This window comes from Topomyia yanbarensis, chromosome 3, assembly GCF_030247195.1.
Source record: "Topomyia yanbarensis strain Yona2022 chromosome 3, ASM3024719v1, whole genome shotgun sequence".
NCBI lineage: Eukaryota > Metazoa > Arthropoda > Insecta > Diptera > Culicidae > Topomyia > Topomyia yanbarensis.
Genome location: NC_080672.1, coordinates 292,295,651 through 292,318,820, shown reverse-complemented (window position 1 = coordinate 292,318,820; position 23,170 = coordinate 292,295,651). Strand labels below are relative to the sequence as shown.

The 23,170-nt window shown below is 37.7% G+C and overlaps 3 protein-coding genes and 1 long non-coding RNA gene across 7 annotated transcripts in view; 2 read left to right on the top strand and 2 right to left on the bottom strand.

The window, feature by feature from the left end:
- Nucleotides 1–4,911, bottom strand: part of LOC131689723 (putative mediator of RNA polymerase II transcription subunit 12) — a 65,373-nt gene extending 60,462 nt beyond the window's left edge. Inside the window, exon 1 of the mRNA XM_058975010.1 lies at nt 4,386–4,911. Within this exon, the coding sequence (XP_058830993.1) occupies nt 4,386–4,757 (372 nt within the window). The 5' untranslated portion in view covers nt 4,758–4,911. The remainder of the gene's footprint in view (nt 1–4,385) is intronic.
- A 3,142-nt stretch (nt 4,912–8,053) lies between these two features.
- LOC131690380 (uncharacterized) lies at nt 8,054–9,101 on the top strand. Its single transcript, XR_009305572.1, has 3 exons — nt 8,054–8,143; nt 8,222–8,472; nt 8,569–9,101. It is a non-coding gene; the product is annotated as an uncharacterized LOC131690380 (long non-coding RNA).
- Nucleotides 9,102–12,914: 3,813 nt separating this feature from the next.
- Nucleotides 12,915–13,851, top strand: LOC131689701 (adrenodoxin-like protein 1, mitochondrial). Of its 3 annotated transcripts, none has more exons than XM_058974963.1 (4): nt 12,915–12,974; nt 13,045–13,177; nt 13,232–13,283; nt 13,361–13,851. In XM_058974963.1, exons 2-4 carry the CDS (start codon nt 13,051–13,053, stop codon nt 13,710–13,712), a joined length of 531 nt encoding a protein of 176 aa, XP_058830946.1. In that variant the 5' UTR covers nt 12,915–12,974; nt 13,045–13,050; the 3' UTR covers nt 13,713–13,851. The 3 variants fall into 3 exon arrangements, with proteins under 3 accessions (XP_058830946.1, XP_058830943.1, XP_058830944.1); XM_058974961.1 differs by having other exon boundaries at nt 12,929–12,991; XM_058974960.1 differs by having other exon boundaries at nt 12,928–13,177.
- Nucleotides 13,852–15,037: 1,186 nt separating this feature from the next.
- Nucleotides 15,038–23,170, bottom strand: part of LOC131690999 (transformer-2 protein homolog alpha-like) — a 30,320-nt gene continuing 22,187 nt past the window's right edge. For both annotated transcript variants that reach the window (XM_058977119.1, XM_058977120.1), the window contains 2 exons: nt 15,711–16,042; nt 15,038–15,649 (listed from right to left, as the gene is read on the bottom strand). In XM_058977119.1, coding sequence (XP_058833102.1) covers nt 15,535–15,649; nt 15,711–16,042 — 447 coding nt within the window. In that variant the 3' untranslated portion in view covers nt 15,038–15,534. The remainder of the gene's footprint in view (nt 15,650–15,710; nt 16,043–23,170) is intronic.

Below are 23,170 nucleotides of genomic sequence, written 5' to 3'. Positions count from 1 at the left end.
AGAGAAAGTCTCATTGTTACTTAAGCCCTATTCTAAATAATTTTCTTGCTAAAAATACCAAACTATATTACTAGTCATAAAAATAACACTAATTGAATTCCACTAATCTTAATAAAATGTTATTATCCCATCATGCATATCGATATATACCCCTAGCTTTAAATCTATTAGTTTCAATGCGTAATTTCCTAGTTTTAAGAAATTGGTACCTTCAAGTTAACGTAAACGTGCCTTATCAAATAAACGAACTGAATAAAAGGAATTGCTGACTACACGACTGTGCGGAAATTTACGAACTGAATTGAAAGTACTAATGCTTGTATCGAGTAGTGCTGTAGTAGATTTTAAAAAAATATGATCAAGTTCCGGGACGGAATGTAGTACCAAGCCATCCACATAGTCTCCATGATCGAGCCTTCCTCTGAAGTAAAATAACTTTTATGTATCGAGTCTAATATAAACTCTAATAAAAATATAAATATATAAGACCATTAACCAACACCATCGCGGCAACGATTCGTGAACGAGGTAATAAAAATTCCAGTCATTTGAAAAATAAATCTGCCAGCTCAGCGCCCCTCGCCCAGTCATCCCGCCATAGGGTCGACCCTACAGTAACAGCAGCAATAACAGTAAAAATAAAAATAAATGAAAAACAGAAAATAACGAAAAGCGAAGGAAAAATATAATAATTACTGAAACCACACTTATTATACCAGCGGTAGCCCTGACTACGCAAAAAAAAACTTGTGCTCAAGTAAAACCAGAAATAATAACAATATCAGGCGAACGGCTGGTTGTTCACTGTTCAGTGTATGCGTTGAACACTGACACGACTATTTTTGGATAGCATACGAGGGATGTCGAGGGAGTGTTCACTAAAGGCGGACCTGGAGGGTGAACTTTCACAGCATAGGAGAAAGAAAAGAAACATTATTATGATGAACAAAAGGGGAACGGAAAATATTAAATAAAACTATAGCGAGAAGAAATATGAGTATAACAAGAGCTAGTTTAATAATTTGACCGATTATGCAGAGGAAATCCGGGGTTTCAGATAGTGTAAGCGAGATTTGAGACATAATTATGAAATCAAAGCGCGTATCGGCGCGATGGTGAGTAATTTAACATTTTGCATGGAGTTCGGTTTATTTTAAACGAATTTTCGGATTTTCATGTAAATGATCTATTGTAGAAAGGGCGAAAACATGATAAGTACGTAGTGACATTAAATTTATACTCGAAAACTTTTCGTTTTTACTAGTGTCTAACTAGCGCCAATTTGGTGCTGGTTTGGATTTATCTAATCCGAAACACTAAAAAACCATACTTTAAATGTAGATGATATTCTGACAACTTCTTCAAAAATGTTCAAGGTATTCGGTGTACAATTCAGTAACGCACTACAAAACATACCAGTTTAGTGCCAATAGATGAGAATTAAATTGTTCACTATAGCACCTTCCACATATATTCATTATAGTACCTTCTTCCTCACAGATACGAACCAATGACGGACGTATGAAGATGAATACAACAAATTCATGGCTCTCGATTTCAATTTTTTTTTGGGATTCATATCCTGAAGAAATTTCGGACATAAAGCCTGCTTCATCTGTTTTTGGGTTTCAAGGCAGTGTATTCCGTGCAACAAAACAAAGTGTGCACTTCCTAATTTGCAGTTCAACATATCGCATGAAGGTGCGATACAATGATGTGCTGTTCAAAGGTACAGAATTTTTATAATATGCTTCTGGACGACATCAACAGCATTGGACAGCTGCTAATAGGATTTTCTACGGTTTGCCTTGTCAGTTGAAGTTCGTAGCCTACGGACGTCCACATAACTTGCTCCATATAGAACGCTGATACTCCCTGTTGCTCTGTACGACCATGAAGCGTGGTCGTTGAAGGTTACAAACTATCGAGTGTTCGAAGTGTTTGAGAGAAAAACTCAGCTCTCAGTACTCGGCGGCACATCGAAGAATGGCATAGACACATAAACCACGAGAAGTACCAACTGTACAAATATGCTGCCGTCACAAGGTCGATAAAGAACATCAGAACTCAGAGGGATAAGCATGCAGCGCTAATGTCAGAAAGGAGACCAGCTTATGTAATGTTCAGCAGAAAATCTGGAAAATCGGCTTTGGCGCAGATCCCACACTCGAGGAAAAAGCTGCCGAAGAACTCTAGAAACACACCCGGTCACGATGATAGTGATGATCCTTAGAAGATACAATTGATAGTTTTGGATCAGCATTATTTTGCACCAAGAAGAGATGGTCCAGTGATGTTATCCATTTCTATGACATTTAATTTTCGCAATATCCTAGTAGAACGGAACAAATCTTTGGACGAAACGTTTTCGAGAATTCATTTCAAATTTTTGAACGGTACACGGTTTCAGACGCAAAAAAACGATCACTGGCACCGGTTTGTTGATTGTTTAACGAGAGAAACACTGATGAGCAATCGACTCTAGAGAATACTTTCTAGCAGTTCGAAATCAAAATACTACGAACGACCTTGGTCGGATAGGGGATGTAGTAAGATTAGGGATAAGGAAAAGAACGACACAGAGATGATAGACAATATGGAAGTATTTATCACTCCCAAGGCAATAAAAGACACCCTAGGATGAGTAAATACAGTAAGATTCCGTTTTTGGCACGTTCCGTTTTTGGCATGCTCCATTTCTGGCAACAAAAATGTTCCGTTTTTGGCAACATTTTATGGGGACAGGCATAGCAAATAAAATTATATTTGCTGATTTTCTTCTATCATTTCATTTCATATCACATATTCTTATATAATTACTGTTGTTGTAACAAATAAAAGCTTTTAAAGTAAGGTTCCATTTTTGGTACGGTTCCTGTTTTGGCAACTGAAAAAAAATATTGTTGCCAAAAACGCCAGTAACAGTTTAGTTAGTTATCTAGAGAAAACCAAACAAAGCCATACCTTAAGCCAAACTTACTAAAACTGGGGATGAAAGAGTTAAGAGGGATTGAAAAGAGATATCCGTCAAAATCTTTTAAAACCTTCAAAATTGAATTATTACGCAGTAAAACCGCAAGAGTGTGCTACATCTAGACGTTCAAATGATCAAAGTCGATGTACTTATGATCAGATAACGACGATTTGAGCACGTTAAGAGCGAGCTAGTTTGCCACTTTACGAATTTAATACTGTCAGAACAGAGAGTTACATCTAACACCTCTTCTCTGCCAGATCGTGCAAATGTTGATCGACTTCTTACATTAAATATGTGCAGATTTGTGCCATCTACGTATTCCATCAATTCGGTGTCTCTCAAATTGATATCTAAGCTGCCCTAAACTATGTGGTGGGCATTTGCATCACCGCCGAAATAAAAATATTGACAAAGCTGCTTCGATATGTGCATCTCATTTAAATTCTATGGAATCAATATTTTTAAGATTCTCTTACATAATCAATATATTGATCTATTGTTAATATTTCTGCTCGTGCTGGGTCCGCTTGAGACAAAAAATAAATTGATATTTTGCATTCAAACGAAATTGACGTACTGATGATAATATCAATGGCGTTAATGACAACAGCGATCTGTTTGACAATCACGCTCCTACATTACTCAAGTGCACACATGTAACAGAACATTCACACATCTCCACGAACACATACATCAACACGCATGTAATAACAAACAGTCATATACAATTTAACTATGCAGGCATTGCAACACATACGAATCGCAGTCAAACAATATCGAAGCATATACAAGTCGATGTAAGAAGAAGCATTGATTAATTTATCATATTTTCATTTAATTAATAAATAACAAACTAGCACATAGTACGTTTTTTGTGTAACATCGACTTCTAAAATTCTGTCAATTATGAACACTAATGTAATGCTTCTAAAAACCTACATTGTTTTATTAATTTGTTAAATGACACCCTGCCAAAGCACACTGTTAATTAGACCAAAAATTGCTGGGTAATATTACAAAAACGATACTAAAGTTAACAAATCCAAAAGTGAAAATAAAACTTATTCCGAAAGTGCGGATATTAATTTTTTTTCTTCTAACTTTACTGATTAGGCGTGCTCGTAATGTTCCGAAGGCATTACGACGGCTATCCCCTATCCCCGCCCGTATAATTTAGATGTAATGTAAATAAAACACGTTCGACCAGCAGCGTCGGTATTAGCATTTTTTGTTTACACATCTGTGTGAGTGAAACAACCATCACATAAGCTTGGTAAGGAGCATGCGTACGACAGACAGGGAAGGATAATTAATTTCACCCTATATTAGTGACTGAAGATTTTTCGCTATGAAAGTAAATGTTCATATTGGAAGGTCTTTCAAAGGGTCCACATGGATCTGCACTAACCTTATATTGCTGCAAGGTCAATGACTCGGCCTCGGCAAAGTCATTATCGTCGGAATCGATCGTTTCTATGATGTCCAGTGGTTCGTTGTCCACTGGATCATTCGAAATTTGCTGTTGCTGCGGCTGCTGTTGGATTCCTACTGGATGATTTCCATTTCTCATTTGCTGTTGCTGCTGAGATTGCTGTTGCATTTGTTGCTGATGATTAGGATGTTGCTGCGGAAGGTGCTGTTGTTGCAGCTGTTGATTATAATGCATTTGCTGTTGCTGCTGAAGAGCATATTGACGAGTATCCGGCTCCGGCAGCAGCAGATCATTCCAATCTGGCTCTGATTTGATCGACACGGGCTGTTGCATTATTTCGTGAGACATAACACTTTCACTAACCAGATCAGCTTTTTCACCAGAAATGTACACGTTTACGCGACGAATTCGATCGGGAAGCTAGGAAGCAATTAATTTACTGGATGATAATTAATTATTACACCTTACACAGACAGAACACCTCCTACCGCGTTGACGTTCAGGACAGAAGTAAACATGGAAAACAAAATGGAAAAATGTCGATCCACATGAAGAATGGAGGAATGTCAAAAGCTTGACGAAGGTTCTACATAGAGCTGTGCTCATCATTTTGCAGTTGATTTGATTGTATACACTGAAATCAAATACAAATTATTTTTGTATTTTGTATGTTTATTTGCAACGACAACCTATTAGCGTAAGCCTTTGTCAGGTTATTATATAGGGCAGTGCTGTGCAATCTCACGATGGTCTTTGAATTGGGACGGTAAATATGAAGTGACCGTATCACCACAAAAATGACCGTTATTTCATTTCCATTTTCCTCGGATAGTGTTTCAGTTAACTATCTCTCACAGAAGCCGTGCGAGAAAGAACGCATTGAAATGATAGACAGATTGAGTACCATTTGTTTTGGATTGGTATGGTAAACTAAATATTATCAATGTACTGTATTCAGGCAGCATGCGGTGCTTTGTTGATTTTTTCTCCACCTTTCAGTTTCTTTTATGCATAGCTTTTTATGTGAAACCGCCTATTTGTTAATTCTAGCTCGTTGTTTGTAATGAGATGACCGTCATAACCGTATTTATATTGTTAATAAAACAACAGTCAATTTCCCTTCCTCTCAATAATGATTCCAATGAGTGAGAGATTCAGAAGAGAACCGTCTGACTGTTGTCAATTCATTGGAATGAGAACCGTAACTCAAAAAAGCATCGCTTACTGCTTTAACTGCTAACCGTTTCATTCTCTTTTGTCTAGCTGGTTTGCCATCAGTACCGTGAGGGAGCTCAGCACTGATATAGGGTCATCAATAAATGACGTAGCATTATATGGGAGAGGTGGGAGTTTTGTATTTTGTGATGATGTCTGGCGACAGGGAGTTTGGAGTTCATGTCATGCTACGTAGCTTTTTTAAGAGGGAATAGGAGTTGATTTGAAAGAAGCCAATTTTCCATTCGTAGCCGTTTTCTTGTATATGATTCCAAAATTATAGCTTGAGTAAATTTTTTTGGTTACTGTATTTTGTTGGTTACTGTATGGTTCATGCTTAATTTTTTATTTATTTTTTTTCGAAACTCAAGTTTTCTAATTCCAATCAAAAATTCTCGAACATGTGCGCAGTTCAAAATGACATTTTTCTCTTTGCTAATTCTCGAAAAATACATACTCGGGGGAGGGGGTGTTAAAGGTCACTCAAAAATGCTACGTAATTTATGGATGGAGCCATATTTGTATTTGCTGAAACCAATGGCGTTAGTATTTAATAACCATTAGAGGTGTTGCTTTTGTAGTGTTCCTACAACATGAAGTAAGATTTTATTCAAGGCGTATAACAATAGCTATATAATATCCCTAACGGGCAATTTATCACTGAATGAAAACCGGTTTTTGCTGAAAACTAGTTTTCGGTTAGCTGGAGAGCAACGTCAATCAGCGAAAACTGGTTTTCATCCAAGTGAAGGAATTGGTCATAAGAGTACGTCGAATTGAATAGTCAAATTCTCGACAAACATATGATTACGGCCTAAAAGCCAACTGTCAAAATCCACTTTGAATGGAAATTCCGGACAAACCGTTACACGCCAATCACAGATGTTGGTAGTAAATTAAAGAGAAAAGTTTTCTCTTTCATAAACTGTTGTGAACTGTGTTCGACTAGTAACGGTTTGTCTGGAATTTCCATTCAAAGTGGATTTTGACAGTTTGCTTTTAGGCCGTAATCATATGTTTGTCGAGAATTATAGTGAAACAATAACCAGTACTGTAACCATATGTGATATTGTATATGTTGATGTTCATGTTAATGGTTCGAATATTTAACAAACAATATCTGACATGGTTTCGCTAATGAGCAAAACAGTGAATAGACATTATGTGGAATTGTTGAAATATATTATAATTTACTAAGACATTCTCTCTTAAATATTTAGAATATAAAGCTTATTTCTATTGCTATCATTTGCAAATGGCTTCCCGAAATATGATTGCAGATTGAGTAAATTACGTATTTCCTGGGATTGCACTGTTATCTGACATTGTATTTAGAGTACTGAGTACTTATGCAAATAATAGAAATAATAAACTTTATGTTCTTAATATATACAAGTAGTATTCCTAGTACATTAAATTCCACATGTCTATTTACTATTTTGTTCATTAGCGAAACCATGTCAGATATTAATTGTTTGACATTCGAACCATTAGCATGAGTGTCGACATGTACATCACATATGGTTACAACAAACACATATTTGTTTTTGGTTACAGTAATGGATATTGTTCCTCTATAATTTAACCATTCAATTCAATCAGACCCTGTTCACTTTGACAAAATTCAGTTTTCAGATCAGTAACGCTATCGAACGAGTTCAAATGATGTTGTCGTAGGTTTGTTCGTGGAATTTGCCAGTGGGATATCTTGTACCTTATCATCTTTGATTCAATCTTACTATTGGGGATATTGTAGAAGTATTGTTATATAGATGAGGAATTCGTTCGTTGGGTGTTCGTTAATTGGGACGGGCCCCCAACTAAATGGTAACTGGATGTCAAAATCTTATGTCAAATTTACTTCGACAATTAAGCAGGCAATATGTAATAGGTGCATTCTACACTCCAGCATTCTCTTTTGACAGTTTTTGACATCTATCAATCGACCCAACTAGCGAACCTGCGCTGTATAACAATAAACCTGTGCTATGGGATACAGTAACCATTTGAAGTAATGCTTTTGTATTGTTTCTGCAATACGAATTTAGATTTTATTCAACGAATATATACATTGAATAAAATTTAGGTTCATATTGTAGGAACAATACAATAGCATCACTTCTAATGGTTACTATATCCCATAGTACAGATTTATTTTTCGGACTATGTCACAAATGGTTTTTAATTATGCAGGATATCACTATTTATTTATTTTTCAGTGTACCAGTTTTCGCTCCGGTGTACTTTCCAGAGTTCTATGGAAATCATTCTACTCACACTATTTGAAGGCAGGGTTACCATCAAATACAAATTAAATACGCCAAGGTCCCATATAAATGAGTCATCACTTTTTGGCTCACCGAAAAACCAAATTAGTCTACCCAATTCATCAGATTCGCCTTGACAGATTAGAATGGTCTCAAAATAACGGAACTGGCAACGCTACCTGATTGAAGCATGCTGTTTTCCGTTTGTTTATAAAACTAAGCAACGTTCGGTATCCTTCGTGGGTATCCAGGGTGAGAAATATAATAAATTATTGTATCTAATTTATCTATTTAATAGTGAATTATAAGCATCTAAAATTCTCTTTGCAGTGATAATCCAGCAAAGAGTTGCAATATCATATACGATTGGGTGCATTGCTGGTCTTTTCTGGGACAGCCAGGAAAACCGCAAATGGTATACCGGACAACGATGACGACGAAGCGGTTTGCACAATACATTAATTCTAATGACTGCATTTACTCGCTCGATATTTGTATGCTAACCCAGTAAAGTCCAGCCAGAATATGAAATTGAAATTCCTTTCAGTGCCTATAAAACAAAATTCCAGAAAAACTATCCGGTGAGACCCATTCCGGAACGGTTTCAGAATCCCGAATAGATTATATATGGATTCCAACTCAAATGCAAAAATTAATTCCGACTCAATCGGTTTCAGAGACGGTCGTTGCATTTTAACTGGAATTCTTACAAGATTCCGAATCGATTGGATGGGTAACGGTGTTCCAAGTTTTTCTCGTATTCATCTAATACGGAATCGATTCTTTGGAGCGTAAGCTGAACTATCTTCGACCCATGATTCATCATATATTTTCAAACGCATGGTCGGAAAAGTAACTAAATGCAAAATAATAATGTTGGTACTTGTAGTAGCATCAGTAGTGCAAACAGATGAAACTTGCAACTGCTTTAAACCATTTGATAATGCATCCGATATGAAAACTGTCTTTAGTTATTTGCATCAATATGTTAACATATTATAGTTAGCACAGCACGGTTCCTTGAACGCCGCCCAATGGCATTCACAACTCGTACTTTGTTCAGATAGGGATTGGATTCATGCATGCGTACAATTCAGTTTAACGTGAATGTCGTTCAGCAAGATATCATGATATATTGAATATAACCAACAAACCCGTAACGATAGACGATGTTAACTCCCGAAATCAACTTCCATACCAAATAAAGCGCGTGAACCAGATATGAATGTTCTTAGACTTCTGCCCAAATCGATCCCGAGACAAATTCCGTGCGGTTCCATTCAGGACATCCAAATTACACTGTAGCATGGATACGAATTCCAGCGGTTGAATATGTGTCTAGCATCAAACATATCACGCTTGCAAATTACTAATCTACCCAGGGGTAGGCAGTGGTTGTCAAATCACATATATTTTGCGCGTACCCAACATCTCGCCTCGGTCCAGCACTTTGGACCCCGTTTTTTGGTTACTTCACCTCAAAAAGAGAATATAGGGTAAGCGGTTTCGCATGTTTCGTGTACTAGTCATTGACATATTTGTATTAGGTATTATTTATTACTGTTTAACCGTGATTATCAAGTCCGGTCCACCTGATGTTGGGTACGAGATACTTGCTAGACAGCATCCCCCTGAATCTACCTCTATTTTGTTGCTGATTCTAATGTAACACCAGAAATCGCATCTAGTCTTACCACCGCCAATAACTACATGCCGTGCGACAAGTGGCCCGCGATAGAAAAACATCAGGTTTACTTCGTACCAGCACAGAATCGGGTGAAAAATTATATAATACTCGAGCACCCTTGTCATTATTTGTGTGAAGGGAGAACACATTTACAATTTGAGATGATAACAAATACAAATATTTGAGGATCAGTTCTTTCTACAATTTTGCCCCAGTTCTACTATCACTTGTCACCGATCCACCCATAGTACTTACGGTACTATATCACGTAATTATTTCAAAGAGAACCTATGCCAGATTTTGTATTTGTGCGACTTTAGCCTGTAAATATGCGCCAGATAGGAACTCAACGAGTAGTGAATGATTTTCCCATCACTAGCAAATTGAACCATCGGAAAACACCAAGGAATCAATCCAGAATATCCTAGAAACTTCTGCTACAGGTTCACAAACATAGTGCTGGCACGAATTCTTCCATTTCGACATCAGGAGTAGGTTTCGGTGCCTTAAAATAATATAAAAGTATTAATTTTAAAAATATTGAAGAAATAGGTATATTTCCCCCTTGGTGTATTCTTCAAATTTTCAACATAATAAACAGTATCTATGGAAACTCGTTTTTTGGTTCTCAGCGATGCCAGTTTTAGCATTATTTCATCAAAGTACACTGTCACTTTGACACTGTACCGTTCCAGGTACAGGGTAGCTTAAAACGTGTCCTCGAAAAATCATCAGAGCATTCCGTATTAACATATTTGTATTTGGTTACCATATTGACAGATTTTTCTGTAATGTTACAATTTTTTGGCATTTTGATGAAAATTTTACAGATTTTTGGGAATATTGTGATTTTTTACAGATTTTTCGGAAATTTAACACAAATTTTCACAGATTTTTTCCTGGTTTAGTCATCACAGATGGTAAAAAGATTTTTTTTGGCCGAAACACAGATTCGAATGTAGTATCCCTGCTTGAGAGTCTTTTCCATGAAGTAATACCTTGACGCGATTCGCATTGATGGGAAGAAGGGTGTAAAAAGTAAGGAGTGTTTTGTAGTGGTTAGGCACGAATGTGAGTCTCACACAGTGGCTTTTGAAGCTTTTTAAATCTTACTATTAAATTTGAACCGCACAATCCCGGTTGTTCAGGTTTAATCCGATCGAAAAGCTATTTCCGATTCGTTTTACTCCACATATCAGAACCTTATGACAGGTGGAGGTATACAAATCGCTGATTACACTAATACAGTCACATATTGGAAGGTACTCTATTGGCGATTTGCAGCAAAACCAAAATTAGTCATGCTACATCTATGATTCAGCTCATGAGCCAGTAAAGTGATACAGATTGCCTTTTTCACCCGCAAGTGAGTCGTAGCTTACAACAAAAACTTCATTTTCTTCTCGAAAAAAGCTTACCACTGCCAAAATATGAATGAAAGTTTTATTTGCAATTATTCTGAAATTACAGCCATTTGCAACTATTTGGCTCATACATTTCTTCGCTACGTTATCGGGGCATTAGTGTGGTTATAAAAAATCGTTCCATAAATGAAGTTCCAACTCGAAACCGAGACCCAATCAGTACCAATGTCAAAATCTTTCATATTTTGGACTACGTTGGAGATTCAGTGAAGACTATCAGAGAGAAGGATCGGCTGTGTATGATACAAAGTTGACACTTTCCTATTAGCAGGATATATTCTTTCATCGCGTGATCTGCCGAGTTTCATGAATTTACACCATCTCATGAAAGTTTAACTTAACTTAGGAGGAACGGGAAATTATGTTGCGGGGGCTACGGTGCTCAACAAATTACATTTCGGAACAGCAAACATATAGCTCTGCGAATAATATTAGATACCACTATGTTTTTCATACTTTTCGCAAGATGTTTACTCATAATCTTATAAAATGATGGTTTTTCTTCATTTTCATAAACAATTATCAACAAATTGATCGGTAATTTGGTGTTTAAAAGTTATTTTTACCAATGTTTACAGAAAATATATGCACTATGACAGAACAGAATTTAATCAGCAACACTTTGCTTCCAGCGCTATCTGTGAGCGGTTTCAACGTAGAATCGCCAATACATTTTAACAATTGGCCTTTAGCATAATATGGTAAAGGCCAATTCTGGGACGGGACATGCGGATAGATGTTTTCTTTTCCATTTTTCATTCTTCGTTTCCAATTCTGCTCCATACGTCCTCATTCTGATTCACGAATCGCTCACATGCTTTCTCATTCTGGCTCACACTGGTTCAAAGTGACGTTTCAGAGTTGAATCAATTTGACATTCGTTTTTGTTCTATCCGCATGTCCCGTCCCAGGGCCAATTGTTAAAATGTATTGGCGATTCTACGTTGAAACCGCTCACAGATAGCGCTGGAAGCAAAGTGTTGCTGATTAGATTCTGTTCTGGCATAGTGCATATATTTTCTGTAACCGTTGGTAAAAATAACTTTTAAACACCAAATCACCGATCAATTTGTTGTTAATTGCATATTATGTTTCTCGCAGGGTGGCCAGATAGAATTCCCTAATATCGGTAGGGTCACTAGAAGTTTATCGGTAGGCCGGGTTGTTGTCCCAAAAACGTAGTGTTGACATAGAATTGTAAAATACTGTAAACCCAGATCTCAGATCAAACCCAACCCAAAAATGAATGTGGAGTAGAATGTGTCCAAAATCAATAAAAATCGGTAGTTTTCGGTAGGGATAACAAAATATTGGTAATTTTCCCTTGGTCGTCTGTGAATCGGTAGGGAAAACCAAAATCGGTAGGACTACCGTTAAATCGGTAGGTCTGGCCACCCTGGTTACTCGAGATATGATCAGAGCTGCCAGATTATTTTTTTGAAAATCTGTATCCTCGTTACAAAAACTCTGTTTTTGTCTGTATTGAATAAAGAAAAAGAATTTTGATAATTGATTCCCATTTATAAGCCTCAGGTATTGTCTACTATAAATTTAAGCATTAAACCGGAATTTAAATTTTGTACTTTAAAGCAATCTGTACATTTCCTAACTCAAGTTTTTAATTTTTTAAAAGTGTTATGGTTCATTTGACAATTATTTATTGAAGAAACTGCCAAAGTTAATGAAAATGATTTCAGAAAGGGTCCGCCAATTGAAAATTCTAAAAATCTGTGTTCATCTGTATTGTGTATTGAATATCTGTATTAAATCTGTATTCTGTACCAGGTCTGTTTCTGTCCTTAAAAATCTGTATAATACAGATAAATCTGTATAAATGGCAGCTCTGGATATGATGGCTTCGTGAATAGAATTGGGCGATATTGAACGAATATTTGTTTGTTTTCAACAAATCTGTCATGTGCATGTCATCGCCTTTGGTTTTTGGTCAAATGAAAAGTTTTGTTTTAGTTCGGTACATTGGATTGATCGGTAATTATTTATTGTTAAATTTAAAATCGTCTACTGATACCTACCTACTACAGTTCTATATGCAATCGGCTTTTATCACATCACATTTAACAATGTCAATCTCTAGTAATGTACGACATTTAGCTCAGAATTTCGTAAACAGTTGGCAATGTTTGCTGTTATCACGCAACCTTCACTCTTCACGAAGTAAGTCTTTTTTTAAATTGTGGTTGGTTTTTAAACATTATCTTAATATTTAAGGTCTTCGACATGGAGAGTACGAGTGGCAAGATCCTAAAAGCGACGCTGAGGTGTATGTAGCTCTTTTATAGCTGTAAATTGAGCGCAGAGTTTATGCCGCTAACAATCTCGTTTCATTTGCTTCCACAGAGTCAACATAACGTACATCGATAAAGATGGTAATAGAATGACGGTTCGTGGTAAGGTGGGCGATAATGCTCTTTATCTAGCTCATCGGTACGGCGTGGAAATGGAGGGTGCATGTGAAGCTTCTCTGGCCTGCACCACCTGCCATGTGTACGTTTTGGGTGACTACGGCGATAAGCTACCGGCTTCCGAGGAAAAAGAGGATGACCTGCTGGATATGGCACCGTTTTTGAAGGAGAACTCACGCCTAGGTTGTCAGATTGTGTTAACCAAGGAAATGGAAGGTATGGAACTGCAGTTGCCACTAGCCACACGGAATTTCTACGTTGATGGACATAAACCTAAGCCGCACTAGTCACTAGGATAGTTTGACTGCTGTTATTTAGTAGGTGACACATGAACCTAGCTTTTTTTTATAAATCTGTTTAGATGTATGAATCAAAATTGTTATGAATTCATTATTATAGTACAATTACAGACAATATGTAAAACGATGCTTGTTTTAATTTGTCTAGGACTTTCGGATATATAGCAGTGATAAGTATATTTTCAGACCACGTCTACAAGTCAAACTGTTCAATAGCAGGAAAAGTATAGCGAAAATAACTGCTTTTTCATTTTCGAAGATTGCTGCTTTTCAAGGCGTTTGTAGTTGTACAACAATTATTTTGTGGGTTAGTAGCCGAATTCTGAGTAAATAGGCAGATGATTTTGCACCGGCAACTGAACAATGTGAGTTATGGGGTGTCAACGATTCTTAGAATGGTTTTCGAAAGCAATCTGGGGATTTCGAACGTTGAATGCAGTATAGTGGACTGTCCCTTACAAGTCAGTTCATGAAGATAGTGGAGAATGCGGAAACCATAGTGTTTTTCCATTGACGTGAAATTTTAGACAAAAATACCTACGCACAATGTTACTGTTCTCATTATTATAATAAACTAGCTAATACTTATAGCGTGTTGCAGCGACTTTCAACGAAATAGAAGGAAAAAACAATTTGTTTGGGGTGGGTGTAGCGTAGTTGGTAAAACGATTGCCTTGTACGCTGCGCACCTGGGTTCGAATCCCGACCTCGCACATAGGGTTAGAAATTTTTCATAAGAGATTTTTCTAACCCGAAGAGGCGAAAAAAAACAATTTGTCCCGAAGCGCCATCTGGCGGGCAGATAATCCCCAACCAATCGGTTAAGCCGTTTGTGGGACTTTTTCATTGCTTGTGCTGCATTTTGATAATCGCTGCTTCCTACAACAAACATTGCTTCAATGAGCGATCATCTCAAAAATTACCCACTTAGAAGCTCTATTTTAAAATGAATTGTAGAGCACAGATTCATTCATGTTTCACACAAAACAGTTCATTTGGCGCTATAACAACAACAAGCGCAGATGGTAGTGCGCCTTTCGTGGCGAACCGGAATGTAATGAACATGATAAGTTATATTTTGAGACAGTCGTCATTGTTACCCACAGCACATAAAAAAGTCTGTAGTACCTAACAGTAGTTGAAACATATTGGATTGGTTGTATTTACAATTGAAAAGAAATATGTACTACGTTTATACTACAAATAACCGATATCTCGAAATACTCGAAAACACTTGCAACGTTTGAAATGAATCGAGTGACTAAAATACACCAAACAAACATATCAGTTATTTATATTTAAACTATCGTGCATTTTATATAGGTAGATGTAATGGTCTAATATATAGCCTTTTATTTGCTTTGTTAATCAATACTAAAAAGCATTTGTCTCCGCTAGTTGTTGGTGTTTAACATGCTTTTTTGGAAAAAAGATCTAGATTTGACGTATTCACTTAAATTGTATATTTATTAAACAGTTCAAATCTGAGACGATCGTTTTTAATCTATTAATATTGTTATATGCGTAAGAAAGTTTGAATGCCAATTAAATATGTGACAATAGCAATAAATGGTCGAGTGACCTGCTTTTATGTGAGCATGCATTCACTCACAGTGTATATTATTGCGGTAAAGCAACACACAGCTCTTCAGAAAATATCAGAACATTGTTAAAGTATCTATCTAGGCATTCCATAATGACCAACAATGTTTTGGAAAGCAGGCTTGGAAGAGGAAACGCTAACGGGGTATGTCTACATCATCGTATGGTAGCCGCCCGGCGGAACAACGACAGCCATTGGAGGCCACTGTCAGCGAATATTGGCACCTCCTCGGTAATATTCACTTCTTGATCTTGGCATGGCTGCTCGATCTCGAGGGCGAGAATCGTGAGTAGCATACTTTTCCTGATAGTAGTATTGATCTCTGCGTGGAAATACAATAATTAGGGGTGAATGAAAAAACGATATTCTGGATAATTACTCACCCATTGTTGTATCGCCGTGTTTCACGTTCCCATCTCTCCCGTTCCCGAGCTTCAATTTCGCATGCCCGACAATGGTAGTATCCTCCACTGCTGGAGACTGGTGCTCCCATATTGTTAGAAACAGGAGCAGGGGGACCGTAGGAACTGCCCTTCGGGTAGCTAACCTTGCCGTAATAAACTCCGGGTGTTGGGTCATGCGGTTTCTGTGTAGCAGAAAAATCCACCCGTATCCGACGGTCTCCAATTTCAATGCCGTTGGATTGAGCATGAGCCACCTTAGCATCCTCGACGCTATCGAAGTACACGAAGCCAAAACCACGGGAGCGTCCGGTCTATAGAAGGAGAAGTCAACAGAAACGTAGATTAGTAATAATTCACGAATGAAGTAGCAAATGGGAAAAACAATTCCTAATCCCTCTTCATTGTAGAAGGGTTGGGTGGTAATACAAACATCATCAAACACGTATGAATTTAGCTACTGAACCACTAAGTAAGTATACATTCTTGATATATTAACTGTATTTTTATAAATGTTCTACAAAACAAATTAGATGTTTTAGATGAATGCTATATCTCCCTGAATTCACTGATCGGATGATCTGGTTTGCTCTAGCATTGTAAGCCGGTATGTAATCGGGACATTGAAGGTCCCACAAATGAGGTAATGTAAGGGCAAAATATTTTTCCAACCAGTGTAATGTTAGGAGCGCACTTTGCTCGTTCTAGCGTTAATAATCGTCCAATGTGGTGGAGGGGTGGTAATGCTATTGTTCGTTCGATCGACTTTTGTAACTTTATTACGTAATAAATTTCGCTTTCTGTGCACTCTTTGATTTTTTCGGCTACAAATACATTCAAATATGACGTTCACCCCAAATTTGATACACACATTAATAAATGCCTATTATCCGCCTACAGTTAATTTCGTTTTACTGAATCGTGCTCTGCCTTGAAATTTATGAACAGATGATACGCTCTTTCGAGCCGCTGCTAACATGGCGAACAAAAGATCTTCGGTTCCCCTGTCAGCATACGACCAAAGATCCCCGATTTCCACTAAAGTAGTTTTTTTTTGAAAAACCATTTTGTTGGAGTCCGGGCCTACATATATGGTTTTGAGCAGAGTTACAAATAATCGAAGCTCTATTTTGACGGCTGAAAATGAACATGAAATGAAATCGACAAGTTTGTGTCTGTGTACATATTTCGTGCACACATTCAACTTCGAACATGCTTCGTCTCGATGTACAGGTTCGCCCCGAACCTCGAACCCTTGCGAACGATATACAAACTCTAGTTCAAACATCCGCGTACGTACACCAGGTGCGTACACGACGATTCACACAAGGCAAAAAGAGTCAACGATAGTGATGATGAGAATGAGAAAGAGAAAATTGTGCCACGAGCCAATGTGTACGCACACCGTTGTTTTTTATATTTTGATTATAGAGGTTTTAATCAAAGGGTCATTCGCCTCTTTTCGGTTTAGAGAAATCTCCTTTGGAAAAATCTCTAACCCTATGTGCGGAGTTGGAAATCGAACCCAGGTGAGCTGCGTAAAAGGTAATTGATTTACCAACTACGCTATGCCTATCCCCCGGGGTTCGGTTGTACAGGCGAACATGTGTTTTGGTACGAAATGTGGGTTTAATATGAGCACAAAACCAGAGCGAACATTGTGTACGATGTATATTTGGGAAGACTGGGATTTTGGACCGCATTTTTTCTCTTATCCAGCTTGTCGAAATTGGCAAAGCGGGCTCAGGGCCAACGAAGTCAATTGCTGAACCCGCCCTAGCCAATTGGTCAGCCCATTCGTTTCCAGTAATACCGGAATGTCCGGGCATCCAGACAAGGTAGATAGTGTTGACAATATTTAGTTCTTCGATTTGGGCTCGGCACGTGATCACTAGTTTGGACCGTGATTTGTCTGAGCTAAGGACCTTAATTGCGGCCTGATTATCATCGGAGCGGAAGTTTATAACTTTGCCGGACAAGCTATGTTGAAGGGCCGATTATACTCCGCACATATTCGCGAATATTTTCGCTTTGAATACAGTACAGTATCAACCTAGTGAGTGAGAGTGTTGCAATCTCATTTCACGACAGTAAATACCAGCACCAGCATGTCCCTCCATCAGAGAACCGTCAGCCATACCACTTGCGTTTATTTTTATCCCTCCATATATCCAGACAACCCCATGTCCTGTAAACAAAACTACAGTGTAATATCGCTGGGAGCAAAAATATCTTCACCCCATGTAACCATTTGTGACCACAATCGTGTACGACTAGTAGCAAGATCAACATGGTTACTGTTCCAAAGTCCAGTAACCTGCTGTCTGTATGTACCTCATTGTGCTTCTTGTTTGAGGTGTATGTGTAATGGTTTGATGTTTAGAAGTGCCTCAAGAGCAGCATTCGGAGTTGTGGTGAAAGCACCAGTCAACGCCATAAGCACCATTCTTTGCAGATGGTTTAGTTTTTACAGGACCGCCATCAGCTCTCTCCTCTACCACCAAACAAAGGCATCCTTATGACAGCAGTAGGCGTACAATTGTCGTTTAAATCCAATAGACTTATTTAGGTTTGAGATCCCAGGTCTTTCCAAAAGTACGTCTGCACTGCCCGAAGGCTATGCACGCTTTCTTGACTCTGAACTCAATATGAGCAGATTAATTCAATTGCACACAGTAGCTCAGAATCAAAGAACTGCAAGGGACGAACCCCGGTAGTTATTGGTTCTTCGTGAAATGAACCATTGAAGGTTTGTTTGGGTTAACTGATAATTTAACTGTTCGACAGCTCTTAATGCTTGTTGCATTAAGTCAAAGCTTGTTCCGATGCAAAATCCAGTAATTAGTATTTGGTAATCGTCAGCAAACCCGTGGGTTGGAAATCCAAACTCATTGAGTTTCTTCAACAAGCCGTCGGCAACCAAGTTCCATAAAAAAGGTGACAGAACGCTACCCTGAGGATAACTGCTAATAATCAACTTCCGTATCTCTGCCTGTCTTAGTGACGAGCAAAGAATGCGGTTACTAAGCATTGCGTTTATCCAACCAGAGATACATGCAGATACTCCATGACTGCGCGTCGTTTCCGGCATAAACTGGAGGGACACATTGTCAAAAGCATCTTCAATATCTAGGAGCATACCCAAGCTAGACTGCTAGTGCGAGAAAGCCTTCTCAATGTTGTAAACAATATCGTGAAGGAGAGAGATCGTGGACTTCCCACACTGATATGGATGTGGCATTTTGTGCAGTAGATATTCAACTAAATTAACGTTCCTGATGTGATGATCGATTTTCCGTTCCAAAGCTTTCAGAAGAAAAGAGCTTAAGCGGATAGGCCTAAAACTCTTGGCTTCTTCATAGCTTGAGCACCCCCTTTAGGAATAAATCTAACAGTTATTTCTCGCCATGTTTTGGGGATGTACCCGGTAGCAAGACTGGAAAGCATAATCATTTTAAAGACATGTTTGAGAATATCAAATCTTTTTTGCAGCAGCACGGGAAAGATTGCATCTTTACCACGCAATTTGTATGGAGCAAATCTGCCAACTGCTCACTTGACTTATTCAGTGATAACCAATGTCCATCACGGGTCCGAATTACCAGAATGAGATCTGCGAACATTGTTCAGCTCCGGATCGATACAAACTGTGCGTCGAAGAGACAATTAAGAACATCTTTTTCGTCCGTCGCATAAACACCATCTCTTTTGATTTCGAGAGAATTTCATTAAACCTACTAGCCTCGTTCAAACTAGAGACCAGGGTTGTTAATCGATAATTAATCGTCATCGTCGATAACGTTAACCACCCGTCAACGTCATCGGAAACTCCGTTAACGATAATTTATCGGCGCCTTCATCGTCATCGTCGATAATTGTATCGTCGTTTTCATCGTCATCGTCGGTTCATCGGTTATCGCGATACATTTTGCGTTACTTTCCCGTTTATTGGGGTTGAAGTTGATGCGGTTAACTTTCAATTGTTTAGAAATAAATAACTATTGAAGGACATGTTGTTGGCAGTTGAAAATCAATAGTTTTGGACATTTTCTATGCACAGGGGGGGGGGGTCCGACGATGTGTCAAAATGGAATTTTTTGTCAACTTTTCGGGAGAGTTTTATATTGAAGGGCAAGTTATTGGCAGTTGACAATCAATAGTTTTGGACATTTTCAATACACAGGGGGTTCGACGATGTGTCAAAATGAATTTTTTCAACTTTTGAGGAAAGTTTGTTATATTGAAGAAGTTATTGGTAAGTGAAAATCAATAGTTTTGGGTATTTGCAATGTACCGTCGGTGCATCAAAATAGAATTTTTTTCAACTTTTCGCGAACTTTTTATATTGAAGGGCAGGTTGTTGGCAGTTGAAAATCGATAGTTTTGGACATTTTCAATTCACACGAGGATCCAAATTGGCAAAAAGTGAATGAAATTCTTTGAACCACGAAAAACATTTTTAGTTATAGTGCCTTCAGCAAAGTTTATTTATATTTTTTTGCATTTAAAAAGTATTAGTTGGGTGATTAATCCCTCTAAAGCTGAGAAGAAAGTTTTTTGCTTATGTTTATGAAAATTAAAAAAAAAATCTTTGGTAAAGTTGTTGAGAATATCTTAAGTATTAACTTCGCTGAAGAGAATATGTGTCTATCTATCGATTGTAATTCACATTTGTGGAGATTTCTTTGATATACCCCTGAAAATTGCTTTTTTCAGAATACTTTTCCTGGTAATTTTGTAGAATTTCAAAATGTGCCAAGATGTTGTTGAGCATAAGAAAATACAGAATTTTTAATGCCCAAATTTTTAATTTTTAATGCCCAAAAAGCAATATTTTGGTGCGGAAGCCGCAAATTTCCGCAGACGAATACCAATACGAATCTGTAAAACAAACACTATCAAAATCGTTTGGTGGGCTCTAGTTTACGTTCAAGTCAAATTCGAGTAAATTCCTTCTTTAGCATATTTTTCTTATCTTAGAGATGCAAAATATAAAAAATACTAATACTGTACTGTAAGACCTCCTTAAGGGAAATTTTTACTAAATGATCAGAACGGGTTATGAGGCTTTGTCGAGAAACTAAAGAAAAATATTTTAACCGCTCCGGTTTATTAAAAAGAAAGAAAAAATGTTAGTCCAGGTGTTTGCATTTCGACTTCGTCTCTTCAGAACCAGAAAAAATATGTGCCGATTTTGTCAATGTCATCGTTTTATCAGCCTATAATTCGCCAAGGGGCTGATAAAAACGGGTCTTCACTGTATTCAAAAAACGAATAAAACTCTATTATGACGCCGTACATAAATTACACTACATATTTAAGGGTAAAAGAAGGAAGCATGAAGCATCTTGTTACATAGTGGAGAGAAGAAACGGAGGAGGGGGCTAAATGCTTCCTAACTAGAAAAGGAAATCAAACGTTGGAAATATGTATGTATATTCTCCTTTTTAAAATCCGAAATCTTCTGGTTTAAATTAAAATTATAATAAAATCTGTTAATCACCACACGACTTAAATTAGTGTAATTTGTGAATGGCCTAATAATAGTGGTTTATTAGTTTTTTCAATATATGTTTTTGCGTGCTAAAAATACTAATTTCACAATAGCTCAAAATTTGTTTTCTTCATGGTCAAAACAATTTTGGTCACCTTTTTGCCGCTTGGAAACACTGTGCACCTGGGACTCTTCTGTGCACCAACTTACTAGAAAAGTTGAAAAAATTCAATTTTGACACATCGTCGGACCCTTCTGCGTATTGAAATGTCCAAAATTATTGATTTTCAATTGCCAACAACTTGCCCTTCATCATAATACATTTTCCCGAAAATTTGAAATAATTTCATTTTGACGCATCGTCAGACCCCGCTGTGCATAGAAAATGTCCAAAACTATTGATTTTCAACTGCCAACAACATGTCCTTCAATAGTTATTTATTTCTAAACAATTGAAAGTTAACCGCATCAACTTCAACTGCAATAAACGGGAAAGTAACGCAAAATGTATCGCGATAACCGATGAACCGACGATGACGATGAAAGCGACGATACAATTATCGACGATGACGATGAAGGCGATGATACATTATCGTTAACGGAGTTTCCGATGACGATACATTATCGTTAACGAGTAACGCCAATAAATTATCGTGAAAAATGTATCGCATTAACAACCCTGCTAGAGACATTAGTACATAGGTTTTGCCAGCTAGCCTGGTCTGCAGACCTAAGACATTTCTTATATGCACTACGAGGTGACCTGAAAGCCTTGGAGTCATCACGCTGACGTCGGTTCTAAGCTCTTCTCATATCTTTCTTCATTCTTTCAAGCTCAGCGCTCCACCAAGGGGCTCCCCTAGTCGATTGAACAGTACGAAGTGGACAAGCTTCTTCGTAGGATGCTTCTATGAATGAATTTGTCGTATCCACGACGTCATCTAAGTCGTCTAGCTGACTAATTGTTGGAAAATATCCATGAAATTTAGTCGCCAAGTTTTCTAAAAAGAGGATTTAGGATTACGATATGTTATAACATTGAAGGTGACATCAAAATGATCGAAAAATATATATTTATGATCGGATAGAGACGGTTCAGTTTCATTTGGAACCTGCCAATTTCCCAGCTCATGCAAAATTCCATCAGAGCAAAGCTGCCTCAAATGATGTGATTAGCATTTGCATCACTGCCGATAATAAGCGGGAAGCCTATTTCTGCTACAATATGAAACAACGCTTTTGAAATCATCAGAAAGAGATGCCTCGTTATGCGGTAAATGTGCTGAACAATATATATATATATATATATACTTTTTGTCTATGTTACCTACAGTCAGTTTAACTGTGAATACACAGATATCGCGAGTTGTGAGCTCCGAAATGAGACATGCGTCAATAGCCCTATTTGCAAGAATGCAAGCACGGGGCATTTCACGTGGGTTAGTCATGCCTGTCTTGTTGTAAGCAATGAAGGCAGTGTTAAGTAACTTTCCAATATAGAAGTTTCCCTAATGGAAATACGGTTCTTTAACCAATGCTATGGAAGCTTCACTTTCCTGCATAAGTCGAGATAAATTCATAGTTGCTGTACATTTATGCTGGAGATTGAATTTTTTTATCCTAACCATTGTTGATTAGAGAACTGTATATTTCATTTCCAACATAAATTTCGCAAGAACTAGAGGACAACAAGCAAGTTGGGATGTTAACGCATGTAGTGAGCCATAACAGTTTTAAATGGGCCATGATCATTAGATTCCCACGATTTTCGAAGAAAATAATGGTCCACTGTGTCAGAGATTCGCATAGCACAGTAAGGGCGAAACTCAGAATGCTTCGTGCGTGACTGGCATATTTTCAGACCGTTCAGCCATCAAGTCCTCGGCACGGAACTACACCTTGACGTAGGGACTTCTGTTTTCAGTTGACTCCTACGACATTGTAGCAG

What these genes read in the sequence shown, in the direction of transcription:
- LOC131689701 (XM_058974960.1), top strand. Translation starts at nt 12,952, where the DNA reads ATGAAAAGTTTTGTTTTAGTTCGGTACATTGGATTGATCGGTAATTAT. An exon ending in CAACCTTCACTCTTCACGAA is followed by an intron (nt 13,178 to 13,231) that starts GTAAGTCTTTTT and finishes TTAATATTTAAG; the next exon opens with GTCTTCGACATGGAGAGTAC. An exon ending in CCTAAAAGCGACGCTGAGGT is followed by an intron (nt 13,284 to 13,360) that starts GTATGTAGCTCT and finishes TTGCTTCCACAG; the next exon opens with AGTCAACATAACGTACATCG.